Source organism: Megalobrama amblycephala, linkage group LG17, assembly GCF_018812025.1.
Source record: "Megalobrama amblycephala isolate DHTTF-2021 linkage group LG17, ASM1881202v1, whole genome shotgun sequence".
In the NCBI taxonomy this organism is placed as follows: domain Eukaryota; kingdom Metazoa; phylum Chordata; class Actinopteri; order Cypriniformes; family Xenocyprididae; genus Megalobrama; species Megalobrama amblycephala.
The window spans coordinates 5,867,295-5,881,130 of record NC_063060.1 but is presented as its reverse complement, the minus strand read 5'-3'; the positions used below and the strand labels follow the sequence as shown (position 1 = coordinate 5,881,130).

At 43.1% G+C, this 13,836-nt stretch overlaps 1 protein-coding gene across 1 annotated transcript; it reads left to right on the top strand.

The window, feature by feature from the left end:
* The first annotated feature begins 244 nt into the window (after positions 1 to 244).
* LOC125250899 (macrophage mannose receptor 1-like) lies at positions 245 to 8,824 on the top strand. The gene is made up of 7 exons (XM_048163709.1): positions 245 to 284; positions 379 to 741; positions 830 to 1,162; positions 7,428 to 7,772; positions 7,860 to 8,180; positions 8,313 to 8,416; positions 8,621 to 8,824. Exons 1-7 carry the CDS (start codon positions 245 to 247, stop codon positions 8,747 to 8,749), a joined length of 1,635 nt encoding a protein of 544 aa, XP_048019666.1. The 3' UTR covers positions 8,750 to 8,824.
* The last annotated feature ends 5,012 nt before the right edge of the window (positions 8,825 to 13,836 follow it).

Below are 13,836 nucleotides of genomic sequence, written 5' to 3'. Positions count from 1 at the left end.
ATGCTGTCTGATGCTGAGACTATAGGAAATGTGTAGAATTCTGTGAATGAGGGCTGTAGTTTTTTTTTTCTGTAGCTGATTCTTTGCTTGTAATTTAATTAAGAACATTTGGGGTGCATTTCAAAGTATTTGAATTTGCATTGTGCCTACATTTATTGTGACAAATGTATATTTGATCATCTCATATTAGAATACAGCAGCACATAGTGGTGATAAACAGCAGAGAGGATCTGTGTGAGCAGTCATGGACGGGAGTTTGTTTGTGCTGCTGCTGCTGCTGTCAGGTTGGTGTGATTTGTTTGTAATGTGTTTTTTCAAGGAAAAGTGAATGTGCATACTGTATATAAACAAATTTATATATAAAAATCATTTTTGCAGGGCTCTTGAGGACCACTTCTGGTGTTTATCGTCAGTACCACTATATAAATGCAAGAATGTCATGGCCAGAGGCTCAGAGTTACTGCAGAGAGAAGTACACTGACCTGGCTACTGTAGACACCATGGATGATGTGAACAGGCTGGTAAATACAGTGGATGCTGGATACAGCGGATCTGTGTGGATTGGACTGAAGAGAGGGACACAGAAACGCTGGGTTTGGTCTAATGGAGAAGACACACTTACACAGTACAGTGCCTGGGCTAATGGAGAACCGAAGAGTGTAAATGAATGTGGCTATTACAATAATGGAGTTTGGCTCAGTTCCTCATGCTCATCTACGAATTTCCTTGTGTGCTACAGTGGTGAGTTATAAGTTTGTAACTTATCAAATATTCAGTTTAGCTGAGAAGAAGAGTTGTGACCTTATACTTAATTTGCTTTTTCTGATAGGAAGCACTGGATACGTCTGGGTAGAGACATTCAAGAACTGGACAGATGCTCAGAGCTACTGCAGACAGAATAACACAGACCTGCCCACTATTCACAATGCTCAAGAACTAAACCAGATGAAGAGCATTGTTCCATATTATTCATGGGTCTGGATTGGTCTGTTCCAGGACTCTTGGCAATGGTCTGACAAATGGAGCCTCTTCTTTAGATACTGGGCAGAAGGTCAACCATCCCAGAGTTCAGGATCTGACTGTGTCGGCATGTCAAGAACCAATTCTGGGAAATGGGCTCATGAAAGCTGTAATCTAAAGCGTCCTTTTATCTGCCATGGAGGTGAGTTTATCTTTTCCTTTTTTTCTTTCTTTTTTTTATTAAATCAATTACTTTAGACAGAATGCTTGTTGTGTCTGTTCTGTCATTTTAAGCATTGTGCATTAATTTAATTTGAGTGCATCTGCATGCACAACATTACTCTGAAAACTATTAAAAACTTCATTCTAAAACCCTGACAATGCAAGAAAATGTATTTTCATGCATTTTGCCGGTAATGTTGTTTCCATGCAGCAGAGTTGGGGTAATGTTTTTCCACATTCTTTACTGTGTAATATTGCCATTTGAACATGAAAAATCAGTAAGCACTGTTTCTGAACTTCCCAAAACACCTCTTGAGTTTTCTTCCAGGAATGAACAATACATCACAATGAAAACCTAGTAGACCCCAAAAACAAGACTTTAAAAAAAGAACATAATAGGTCCCCTTAAACACTCAATGAATTAAAAAAAAACCCCTTCAATATCCAAAGATACCCTAATATAAACTACACTCACTAAATTAAAAAGAAAAATACAACAGGTGTGTCACAGACACGTCAGGTTCCACCTCACTGCAGTACCCACGCACTCAATCACCAGCCTTCTAATCACCGCCACCTGCACGTCATTAACTCTGCAATCACCAGCACCATAAAGCCACCACACTCACACACACTCACTGTCCGGTCTCGTTTGCACTGCGACATATGTATGCTTACCTTAAGGACTCCCAAACGACTTACCTACCTGCTCCAGCGATCTCCTTCATCTCCTTCGTCTCCTGGTCTCCCCGTGTGCAAACCTACCTGTGTGTGTGAGTGTCTCCATCGTCTCCCTCCATTGCATCTCTCATCCAGCATCTGCAAGTTTAAAAGGACAGTATTATATCCCATTCATCTCTCATCACGCTATATCTGCTTGTTATCACTCTGTGCTCATCTACATGTGAATAAATACTTAACTGGATTGCTTCTACTTCAGTCTCCGTGTCTCTGTTGTAACAGAAGACCAGACCATAACAACTTCACAGTATGAGCACCAACGACCCGTTTCAAGAGCTCATGGACACGCTGCGCCGAGCACTCACACCACAGCTATCGTCATCTTCCTCCAGCAACGCTTCCACTCCAGCACCAGCCAGCACCGCTTCCTCACCAGCATTCACCGCCAGTCCCATGGCCAAACCGGCGCCCTACTCTGGATCGGCGGAGGAATGCAGCGGATTCCTTCTCCAATGTGAACTGGTCCTGGAGATGCAGCCGCAATTCTACACCACCGACATGGCTAAAATAGCGTTCATCATCTCGCAATTGCAAGGTAAGGCCCTGCAATGGGCAGACTCTCTGTGGACTCAAAAAGGCCCTGTGGTCAGATCATACTCGGCGTTCGTCTCTCACTTCCGGGAGGTCTTCGGGAAACCTCTGACGGACTCATCGACTGGTGAGAAACTCTACAATCTAAAACAACGTAATCTCTCTGTTAACGAATATGCCTTGCAGTTCCGAACGCTAGCCGCCACCAGCGGATGGAATGAACAAGCTCTCATCACATCATTCCGTCAGGGGTTGGAACCCAATATGCGGCTGCATCTCGCTGCATACGAGGACTCCATTGGACTTGAACGCTTTATCCAACTCGCCATTCGCGTGGGGTCCCGTATGCAGTCATGTCTCCTAGAGCACCAGGGCCAGTCAACCATCACCAACCTCCTCCGTCGGTCCGAACCCGTCAGCCCTCCAGAACCAGCCACCAAACCCATGCAGATTGATCATTCTCGTCTCACCACAAATGAAAGACAAAGAAGGCTGACCCTGAACTTATGTTTATATTGTGGATTACCGGGGCATGTCATCTCCACATGCCCAACCCGTCCTCCTCGGCCCGTGGTGAGTGCAATTTTTTTCCCTCTATCCAAAAAATGAAACCACTCACTACTGTTGTAATCCTTACTGCTGCAAACACCTCTGTTCCAGTGGTGGCGCTCCTCGACTCGGGGTCAGCAGGAAATTTCATCTCTGGTGCCCTCTGCCGACAACTCAACCTCAAAGTCTCCCCGTCTCCGACTAGCTATCAAATTCACTCCATCACGGGCAAACCCCTGAGCCGTAAGAACATCCGTCATTATGTGGGACCTCTTCAACTCTGTGTCGGCATCCTGCACTCTGAGAAGGTACATCTGCTGGTTCTGGAGGAATCCACCGCTGACGTGGTTCTAGGGCGCCCGTGGCTAGAACAACACAATCCTTGGCGCACGGGCGAAGTCCTGAAGTGGGGCGATCACTGCTTTCCCGACTGTTTCCCAGCACTTCCTGTTCCAAAGTCTCCACTCTCCAAGTCTCTCTCCATGAACGCCACCTCTATCGAAAGCCCTGTCGAGAAACGCTCCGTGGATGTCCCCCCGGACTACGCCCCCTTCAGTGACGTTTTCTGCCCGCAGCGCGCCTCCAAACTTCCTCCACACCGGCCATGGGACTGTGCCATCGATCTGCTACCGGGTGAATCAGTGCCTAGGGGACGCATCTACCCCCTATCACTACCGGAGGAGAAGGCCATGGAGGAATACATCAAAGAGGCACTCGAACAGGGATACATCCGCCCGTCTACTTCCCCTGCTGCTTCAAGCTTCTTTTTCGTGGCAAAGAAGGACGGAGGCTTGAGGCCCTGCATCGACTACCGTGCCCTCAACAAAATCACCGTCAAATTCCGCTACCCACTTCCCCTCGTCCCAGCGGCCCTGGAACATCTCCGCGGTGCCACTGTGTTCACCAAGTTGGACCTCCGCAGCGCGTACAACCTCATCCGGATACGTGAGGGGGACGAGTGGAAGACCGCCTTTGTCACGCCCACCGGACACTACGAATATCTCGTCATGCCGTATGGCCTGGTCAACGCCCCCTCCGTATTCCAGGATTTCATTCACGAGGTGCTCCGGGAGTTTCTCCACAAGTTCGTTCTGGTATATATTGATGACATCCTCATCTACTCCCGGAGCTTGGCCGAACATCGCCACCACGTTGCGGAGGTCCTTCAACGCTTACGGCAGTTTCACCTCTTCCTAAAAGCTGAAAAGTGCTCCTTTCACCAGCCCTCCGTCCAGTTTCTAGGATACATCATTGACCACAGTGGCATCCGGATGGATGAGGGGAAGGTCACCGCTATCCAGTCCTGGCCCACTCCATCAACTATCAAAGAGCTCCAACGATTCCTAGGTTTCTCCAACTTCTACCGCAGATTTATCAAGAATTACAGTACCATCGTCAGTCCACTCACCAACTTACTCCGTAACCAGCCCAAGTCTCTGTCCTGGTCCCAACTTGCCACCAACGCCTTCGAGACCCTGAAAAGAGCCTTCACCACCGCTCCCCTCCTCGTCCACCCTAACCCGGACCTACCATTCATCGTGGAAGTGGACGCCTCCACCACCGGAGTGGGAGCGGTCCTTTCACAGCAGCAGGGGACGCCAAGTAGACTCCATCCATGCGCCTTCTTCTCCCGCAAGCTCAACCCGGCGGAGGTCAATTATGACATCGGTGACCGCGAACTCCTGGCCGTCAAGCTTGCCCTCGAGGAGTGGAGGCATTGGTTGGAGGGGGCTACTCATCCGTTTCAAGTTCTCACTGACCATAAAAACCTCGAATATCTGAAGGCTGCCAAAAGACTCAACCCTCGCCAAGCTCGCTGGGCCATGTTTTTCTTGAGATTCAATTTCTCCATCTCTTACCGACCTGGTTCTAAGAACACTAAAGCTGACACTCTGTCTCGTATCCATTCCCCTGAGGAAAAGCCCGAAGAGCCTGAAAAGATCCTGCCGGAGTCTATCTTCGTGAACCCTATCCAGTGGTCTGAAGAAACCATTCCCTCCTCCAATGCCTCCACACGCACTCCGCCGGGTTGCCCCAAGGCTTGCAATACGTCACACGGGCACGTCGCACTCCACTTCTGCACAATACCCACTCATCACTTGGCACTGGTCACCCGGGGGTCAATGAGACCCTCTCATTGCTCAAACAACGCTTCTGGTGGCCCAACATGGCCAACGACGTCAGAAGGTACGTGCAGGGCTGCAGGGAGTGCGCCATCTCCAAAAGTCCACGCCATCTTCCCACCAGCAAGCTACTTCCTCTGCCCGTTCCTGAGCGACCCTGGTCACACCTGGGAGTGGACTTCGTCACCGATCTCCCTGAGTCTGACGGTCACACGTGCATCCTGGTGGTGGTAGACCGCTTCTCTAAGTCCTGCCGTTTGATACCCCTGGAGGGTCTACCTACCGCTATGGCCACTGCAGAGATGCTATTCAACCATGTTTTTCGCTATTATGGAATACCTGAAGATATTGTCTCCGACAGAGGACCCCAATTCATTTCCCACGTCTGGAAGGCCTTCTTCTCCCTCCTGGGTGTGACCGTCAGCCTGTCATCTGGATACCATCCTCAGTCGAACGGGCAGATGGAAAGGAAGATCCAGGAGATTGGCCGCTTCCTGCGTACCTTCTGTCACGGCCACCAGAACTCCTGGAACCAGTATCTGGGTTGGGCCGAGTACGCACAGAACTCCCTCCATCAAGCCACAACTGGACTAACACCCTTCCAGTGCGTACTCGGCTACCAACCCCCGCTGTTCCCCTGGGATGGGGAACCCTCCAACGTCCCTGCAGTCGACTACTGGTTCCGGGAGAGCGAGAGGGTATGGGACTCAGCTCACCACCAACTGCAGAGAGCCCTGCGCAGACGCAAGAGGACAGCCGACCTTCGGCGCTCCGACGCTCCAGTCTATCAACCGGGGCAGAAGGTCTGGCTGTCCACCAGGGACATCAGGATGCGTCTGCCCTGCAAGAAGCTGAGTCCCCGCTTCATTGGCCCGTTCACCATCCTTCGGCAGATCAACCCCGTCACTTACCGTCTCCAACTCCCTGCACAGTATAGTAGAATTCATCCTACTTTCCACGTTTCTCTACTAAAACCTCACCACCCTTCTGTTGTTCCCTCCACAGAACCTGACGTGGCAGCCGCCGAGCCCCCCTTCCACTCATCCTGGAGGACGGCACAGCTTACGTGGTTCATGAGATCCTGGATTCCCGGCGCCGTGGTGGTCAGCTCGAATACCTCGTTGACTGGGAAGGTTATGGCCCCGAGGAACGCTCATGGGTACCCAAGAATGATATCCTTGATCCCATCCTATTACAGAACTTCCACGCCAATCACCCGGACAGACCTGCCCCACGACCTAGAGGACGACCACCACGGCGTCGAGGTCCGCGGCCCTCAGGAGCGGGCCGTGGGAGGGGGGTACTGTCACAGACACGTCAGGTTCCACCTCACTGCAGTACCCACGCACTCAATCACCAGCCTTCTAATCACCGCCACCTGCACGTCATTAACTCTGCAATCACCAGCACCATAAAGCCACCACACTCACACACACTCACTGTCCGGTCTCGTTCGCACTACGACATATGTATGCTTACCTTAAGGACTCCCAAACGACTTACCTACCTGCTCCAGCGATCTCCTTCATCTCCTTCATCTCCTGGTCTCCCCGTGTGCAAACCTACCTGTGTGTGTGTGAGTGTCTCCATCGTCTCCCTCCATTGCATCTCTCATCCAGCATCTGCAAGTTTAAAAGGACAGTATTATATCCCATTCATCTCTCATCACGCTATATCTGCTTGTTATCACTCTGTGCTCATCTACGTGTGAATAAATACTTAACTGGATTGCTTCTACTTCAGTCTCCGTGTCTCTGTTGTAACAAGGTGATGCGCACCCCTTACCTAGCGTGTCTAATACATATAATCACTTACTGCGGGATGCACAATGTATATCACGTGATATCCTTACCTTTCCTTTCTATTGCCCAAACGAGTTGTGCTCACAATGAATGGGGACAAAATTGAGCCTTTTGAATTAAGACACATTTGAAAATACGAGGGTTTTACCCACACTATATATAATCAGAGGCTACCTGCAGTCAAATTAGCAAAAGAACATCAGCAACAAGATCTTTCTGAAAGCATTCATTATTAAATATTCAATAATATACTTCTTCAATAATTATGTTCCATAATATTCATTATTTTGTTGTTGTCATTTTTATTATTCAACTGGTAATATTCACTGGTTGAAATGCAGCCTATGAATTGCTACCAAAAATTCATGCACTGTTAATGCAATGCATCTTTATTTGATTGGTGCAATTCTGCATGCTTTTTTATTAGGAAAATTAAGGTTTTTTTTTTTTTTTCACCCCTGATTTTTACAGTCATGTTTCTCATTTCCATTTGCTAAAGGGCCCAAGTCTCCTTACCACTCCTACCACTATGTGAATGAAAGCATGACATGGCAAGATGCTCAGAGTTACTGCAGAACGAGATTCACTGATCTGGCCACTGCTGACACCATGAGCGACGCGAGTTTGCTGGTAAATACAGTGGATGCTGGATACAGTGGTTCAGTATGGATAGGTCTCCACAATGGAACAGAGTATCGCTGGGTCTGGTCTATGGGCACACAGTCCCAGTACAGTATCTGGAGTTCAGGGCAACCAAATGGTGATGGAGAGTGTGTGAATAGTTTTAATGGAAGCTGGTATGTTGGGAGCTGCAGCACCGCTCTCCCATTTGTGTGTTTCAATGGTGAGTTCTCAGATCTGGTTCATTTTTCCACCAAGATTTTGCTGATCCTGGAATAAGGGCTGGTTTTTATCTGGTGTTTCTGAACAGACAGCTCTGGTTTTAACATCATTACGACTGCTATGGCATGGAGAGATGCTCAGAGTTACTGCAGAAAACACCACTCTGATTTGGCGAGTATCAGCAGCACAGAGCAGCAGAATCTGATCCGTAATCAAGCATCGCTCTGGATTGGTCTATTTCTGGACTCTTGGCAGTGGTCTGATGGGGGGAATCTCAGTTTCAGATACTGGACAGAAGGTCAACCATCCCAAAGTTCAGGATCTGAATGTGTCAGTATGTCAAGAAACAATTCTGGTAAATGGGCTCATGAAAGCTGTGATCTAAAGCATCCTTTTATCTGCCATGGAGGTGAGTTTCCCCAGTTAACAGAATCAAATGATTCAAACAAGATGATTGCATGTTTTCTTGTTTTCATTTATTGGTGCATCTTCTATATTGAGGATGACTTTAACTGTAACTGTATTTACTGTATTTCTCTAGAAAATGACAAGTTGATTAAAAAACAGATTGTCAGACTGAAATTGTCCTGTAATGGAAAATGCACATTGAATGATCCTTCCATACAGACTGCCATCCTGAATGAGGTTTGTATCTGCCTTAAACACTGTGTTCAGTTGTTCATATGGTTCAACAACACAACACGCAGAGAGAAATGTTTGGTGAAATGATGTAAGAAAATAAGACTGCTTTAAAATACATTACAGCCAATCAGCATCTTTCATAGCATCAATATTGTTGTTGTTGCTGCTGTTGATGTTTTATTTGATTCTCTCTTTCTGGTCTTCCAGATAAGTGAAAAGCTGAAGAGCATGGGGCTGGAAAGTGACAGCAAAATAAGCTGGAGAAAAGGGGAAGGTGAAGAGGTGTTTCATCAGGAGATCAACCGTATAGCCAATTCAAATAATAAATGTGATTGACTGTAATCGTCAATGTACTTCTTTAAAGTACATTTTAAAGGGATAGTTCACCCAAAAATGAAAATTTGATATTTATCTGCTTACCCCCAGGGCATCCAAGATGTAGGTGACTTTGTTTCTTCAGTAGAACACAAATGATGATTTTTAACTCCAACCGTCGCCGTCTGTCAGTCAAATAATAAGAGTGAATGGTCACACAATCTATAAGAGTCAATAAACATGCACAGACGAATCCAAATTAAACCCTGCGGCTCGTGACGGCACATTGATGTCCTAAGTCCTTTTTTACCTCTAATACACCACTATGTCCAACTGCGTTCAGCATTCGTTTAGTGATGTCTGATCGCGCTCTGACAACTGCAGTGATGTCTTGCGCATATACTTCAATGAGCGCCAGACATCACTTCTGTTGTCAGAGCGCGATCAGACATCACCAAGCGAATGCTGAACGCAGTTTGACATAGTGTTGTATTAGAGGTAAAAAATGATATAAATACTGTTCGGTTTCTCGCACAAACCGATCGTTTCGTGTCTTAGGACATCAATGTGCCGTCACGAGCCGCAGGGTTTAATTTGGATTCGTCTGTGCATGTTTATTGACTCTTATAAACTGTGTGACCATTCACTCGCATTATAAGACTGACAGACGGCAACGGTTGGAGTTAAAAATCATAATTTCTGTTCTACTGAAGAAACAAAGTCACCTACATCTTGCCTGCCCTGATGCCCTGGGGGTAAGCAGATGAACATCAAATTTTCATTTTTGGGTGAACTATCCCTTTAAAACAGATTCAAAGAATATAAAGTATTAGTATAACTGTTAACTGTTAAAATGAAATAAGATGAAGTAGTAGTAGTGGTAGTAGTAGTGATATCCACTACTTTTTGTTATTATTGGAATATTTATTGGAATTGACTGGAATCGAATTTGATGAAAATGGCAATAACTACATGATGATAGCTTATAGTCAACTGGAACAAATAATTGCATTCTTACAGGATTAAACTTTTCTGGTTTATAAATGTAAATACATTTTGTAATATTTACAAATGTTGGTTACACTTTATTTCAAGGTGTCCATATTACAGCATAATTTGTATTTAATTAATAGGAAAAAATCATTTACTACTTACTTGGTTAAAGTTAGGATTGGGGTTGATTTAAGGTTAGTTGCATGTAATGTGTAACAGGGACACTGTAAAATAAAGTGTTACCAATATGTTTGTAAAATTGACATTAAAAGTAAACTTCAATATTAAAACTTTCTAGTGCTGTATAAGAAAAGAGGGGTTTTAGATATATGTGAGCCTATTTGATTATGTAAAGTATGCAGATTTCATTCTCCTAATAAATTTGATAGAAATATAAATAGAATTGTCCTGTGCATATTGTTTTCATTTTCAAGTGATGCCTATAGATCTGTCAAAATTTGAAATATTTCTTTTAAAACTGACCAGTAGAGTGAATTATATAAAATAGATTTTTGCATATAGCCAGACATATTTGAGGGAAATTTGCATTTCACAACCAGGTCTAAATTTCCACCTTATTAGCAAGCCCTTTTCTATTTACATTCAGACTATTATGCACACGCTTAAAAAGTGACTTTTTCATGGAAATGACTCTCTGATTCTGAACTACTAATAAAATAAATGTAGAAAATAAAATTGGTACAGTATTATTTACCTATTAGAAATAACTCTACTGAGATATCGGGCCCTATTTTAACGATCTAAACGCAAAGTGTAAAGCGCATGGCGCAGGTGCACTCAGGGCGTGTCCAAATCCACTTTTGCTATTTTAACGACGGAAAAACGGTCCGTGCGCCGGGGCGCATTTTTGAAATGGGTTGTCCCTATTCTCTTAATGAGTAATGGGTGTAACGTTCAATAAACCAATCAGCTCCTTAAAATAGCAATGCGCCGGCAATGCGCCTGAACACACCTGAACACACCTTTTTTAGACCAGCACGCCCATGGGCGCACTAACTGGCGCAAATGCATTTACTAATTTAAGGATGTGGCGCTGAACGTGAAAACGCGAACGGCGCCGGACACAAACTAGCAAACACGCTTGCGCTGCGCCTTGCGTCGCATTGCGCCGGGTGTATTATAGGGCCCATCATGTTATCATGTTATGATTTTATGGACCTTTGCAACAGTAAAACTCATAATAACAATAATGAGTTGTACTCATTGTAATCATGATAATCTTTTAACAGTTCATGGTATCAAAATATCTTGATGAGCTTTTGATGTTTTCATGAGTGGCAACAATCTACAACATCAATGAATATGAGCTCCTTGAATATTATCACAAAAATCAGCATATGGGGCCAGTTGCATAAACAATTATGATAAAACCGTCTTAAGAACTAGTCTGACTAACAAGCAGTTAAGGGTAATCAGTGTTTTCAATGTCAAATTAGACTAATCTGTTTTTATGTAACAGACTTTTTTTGTTTTGATGAATAATGATGAATAATGATTTATGATAATGACATTCTTTACTATAAGAGAATATGACTGATATAAACCTCCGCATCTCATTCTGTTTGGTGTGGCTGGAAATCTACAAATTTTATATATTTAAATGTAGTAAAATGTGTTAAATAGTGCAGAGAGCTCTACATTCTTATTGGCAGCTGAAGCATTTCCATATTTACTAAAATACCTAATAAACAAATGTAAGAGGTGAAGGGGATTTGTTAGAATAAATGGAAAAAGATCTGGTCCATATTGCAGCTTATTCTGTTCTGGTCAAGAACTGCCCACTCAGTTTAACTAATAGCCTAATAAACTAGATAGAGAGGTGAAATCACTCCACCATCAAGTTTACACCATCTTCCTCAGGTGACAGTAGAAGATGTAAACAGTAAGGAGTAAGCAGTTGTTTTGCGGTAAGAAATTAAAATACCATGTCTGGCCATAATTTGACTTGATATGACAGATCTATAGCATCTGAATCAGCAGGTTCGCTTGATATATAACAGCCATATTTCAGTAACAAGTTTAAAAAACTAGAAAAACCATATCTGATCAGATGTTGAGGGTTAATTAATAAAGCAGTCAGTAGTCAAGCCGACCCTTGTCCTCTTCCTTCCTAAACAACGAACTTTGCTACAACGGCCAATTCAAATAATACATGTGATGGACTGTAAATGTTAGTATGCTTCTTTAAAGTAAACTAAAAAAAGATTCAAAGAATATCAAGGAAAAACTCTGAACTATATTTTTTTTAGAGGATCTGTGAAGTAGTAGTTGTAGAGGTATATATCCACTATTTAAAAACCTAAACTTTAAATAAATAGGTATATTTTAAATTATCAAATGTTTTTTTGTTTTTTTTTACCCTAATTGATGGAGTGTGTAGCTTTTCATTTCTTAAACAACCATGTAGGTAGACACATTTTTACATATAACAAAATGTTATATTTGATTCAGTGTTCTTTTGAAATCATTAAGATTAAGTGGAGTCTGGTGTTACTGCAAACTTATGTCCAGGATTGATCAAATTGGAGGCTCACGAATGAATGGAGCAGGAGGCACATCATCTGAGACCTCTTGATTTCTTCCTATCACTGACATAATAAGTTGTATGAACATGACTAAGAAAAGTACACTTTTTGTTATGATCAAGCAGTTGGTGGCCAAACTTAAAGATATTAGTTAACTCTGCATCCTCTAAGATTCTGTGTGCGAGAGATCCACATTCCTAATGAATGAATAATTTAATTAAGAACTAATTTAATAATAATTAACAGAGTGAACCTTCGCCCATGCCATTGCATTCTGTCATTGCGCCAATGGGCCGTATTTACAGTTTTATGACTCTTCACGCAGCTAATAATTATGTCACACAAGCTCCTCAAAAGATCAAAACATGCCAAGACATCTTTGTCAATTATTTTGTTAAACAAGCTTGTTATTTTTTCTAGCAATATCTGGCAACACTGGTTAAAGTTTGTGTTGATTTGGTGAAGGAATGAAGTTGAACAAGAAATATTTGAAAGAATAAATGGGAGTAAAAGTGGCCATATTTGACTGAAGCATGAAATTAAGTTTAGCTATACTGAAAATTATTTAGTTAAACAGATTTTTAAGCAGTAAGCAGTTTTTTTTGTTTTTTGTTTTTTTAGAATAAAGACATTTTTAGAATAGACTGTTTTGATTAGACTGTCAAAATATCTTCAAGATGAGCCATTTAGAACAAGATGATCTGACTTGAAAAACATGAAAAAAATGTCTTCAATGAAAATTAGCTCTTTGAATATTAAAATTGCTCAAGCCTTGTCATCAAAAAATCAGCTTATTTTGTATTAGACCTGCATGTGGGCAAAAGCATTTGATGCAAAAAAAAAAAAAAAAAAACAGGTTGACTTCTATGAATTCATTAGCATGGGAGTAGCCCTTTTATATTTGCATGAAGACTAGGTTTTAGGCAAAAGCTCAAAAATAATTACTCTTTTATGGAAATGACTGTCTTTGTGTATTCTGAACCAATAATAAAATATAGCTGCAAGCAGCAATTACGGGGCCAAGCAAAAAAGGCACAACAAGCCAGCCAACATGGCTGGGAGCATTAGACCAACTGCAACAGTGAGCAATTAAAGACCTATTAAGATCATTTAAGGCAAAAGAGTTGGAAAATGATATATACAGACAATAATAAAGATTTACTGGTTTATCACTTTCGACCAATAGGTGGCGCTGTGACCAAATGAATGTGGTTTGGTCAGAGTGAGGTGACAATGACACTTGCTAAGGATATGACTCCCGTAAAATTAAGTCAACCAGATCAAAAGTTATTAGCATATGAAAAAAACACTAGGTGGCGCTGATTTGGAACTACTCAGACACCTTCAGGGCCTTGTGCTGATGACCCATACAGAGTTTCGTAACGATACGCTAATGCGTTCATAAAATACAGCATTTTAAAACAAAATTCAAAATGGCCGACGGTCAAAATGGCCAACATGGGAAAATTGGATATCATTCAACTCGGCATGATGCCCCGAATCGAAAAATACCAACTTCATGACTTTTGGACAAACCTATCTGAAGCTATAAGCAAAAATAATGTCTAT

Coding starts and splice junctions, on each gene's coding strand:
- LOC125250899 (XM_048163709.1), top strand. CDS start 245: ATGGACGGGAGTTTGTTTGTGCTGCTGCTGCTGCTGTCAG. Junction 742..829: donor TTTCCTTGTGTGCTACAGTG/GTGAGTTATAAG, acceptor TTTTTCTGATAG/GAAGCACTGGATACGTCTGG. Junction 8,417..8,620: donor AGACTGCCATCCTGAATGAG/GTTTGTATCTGC, acceptor CTGGTCTTCCAG/ATAAGTGAAAAGCTGAAGAG.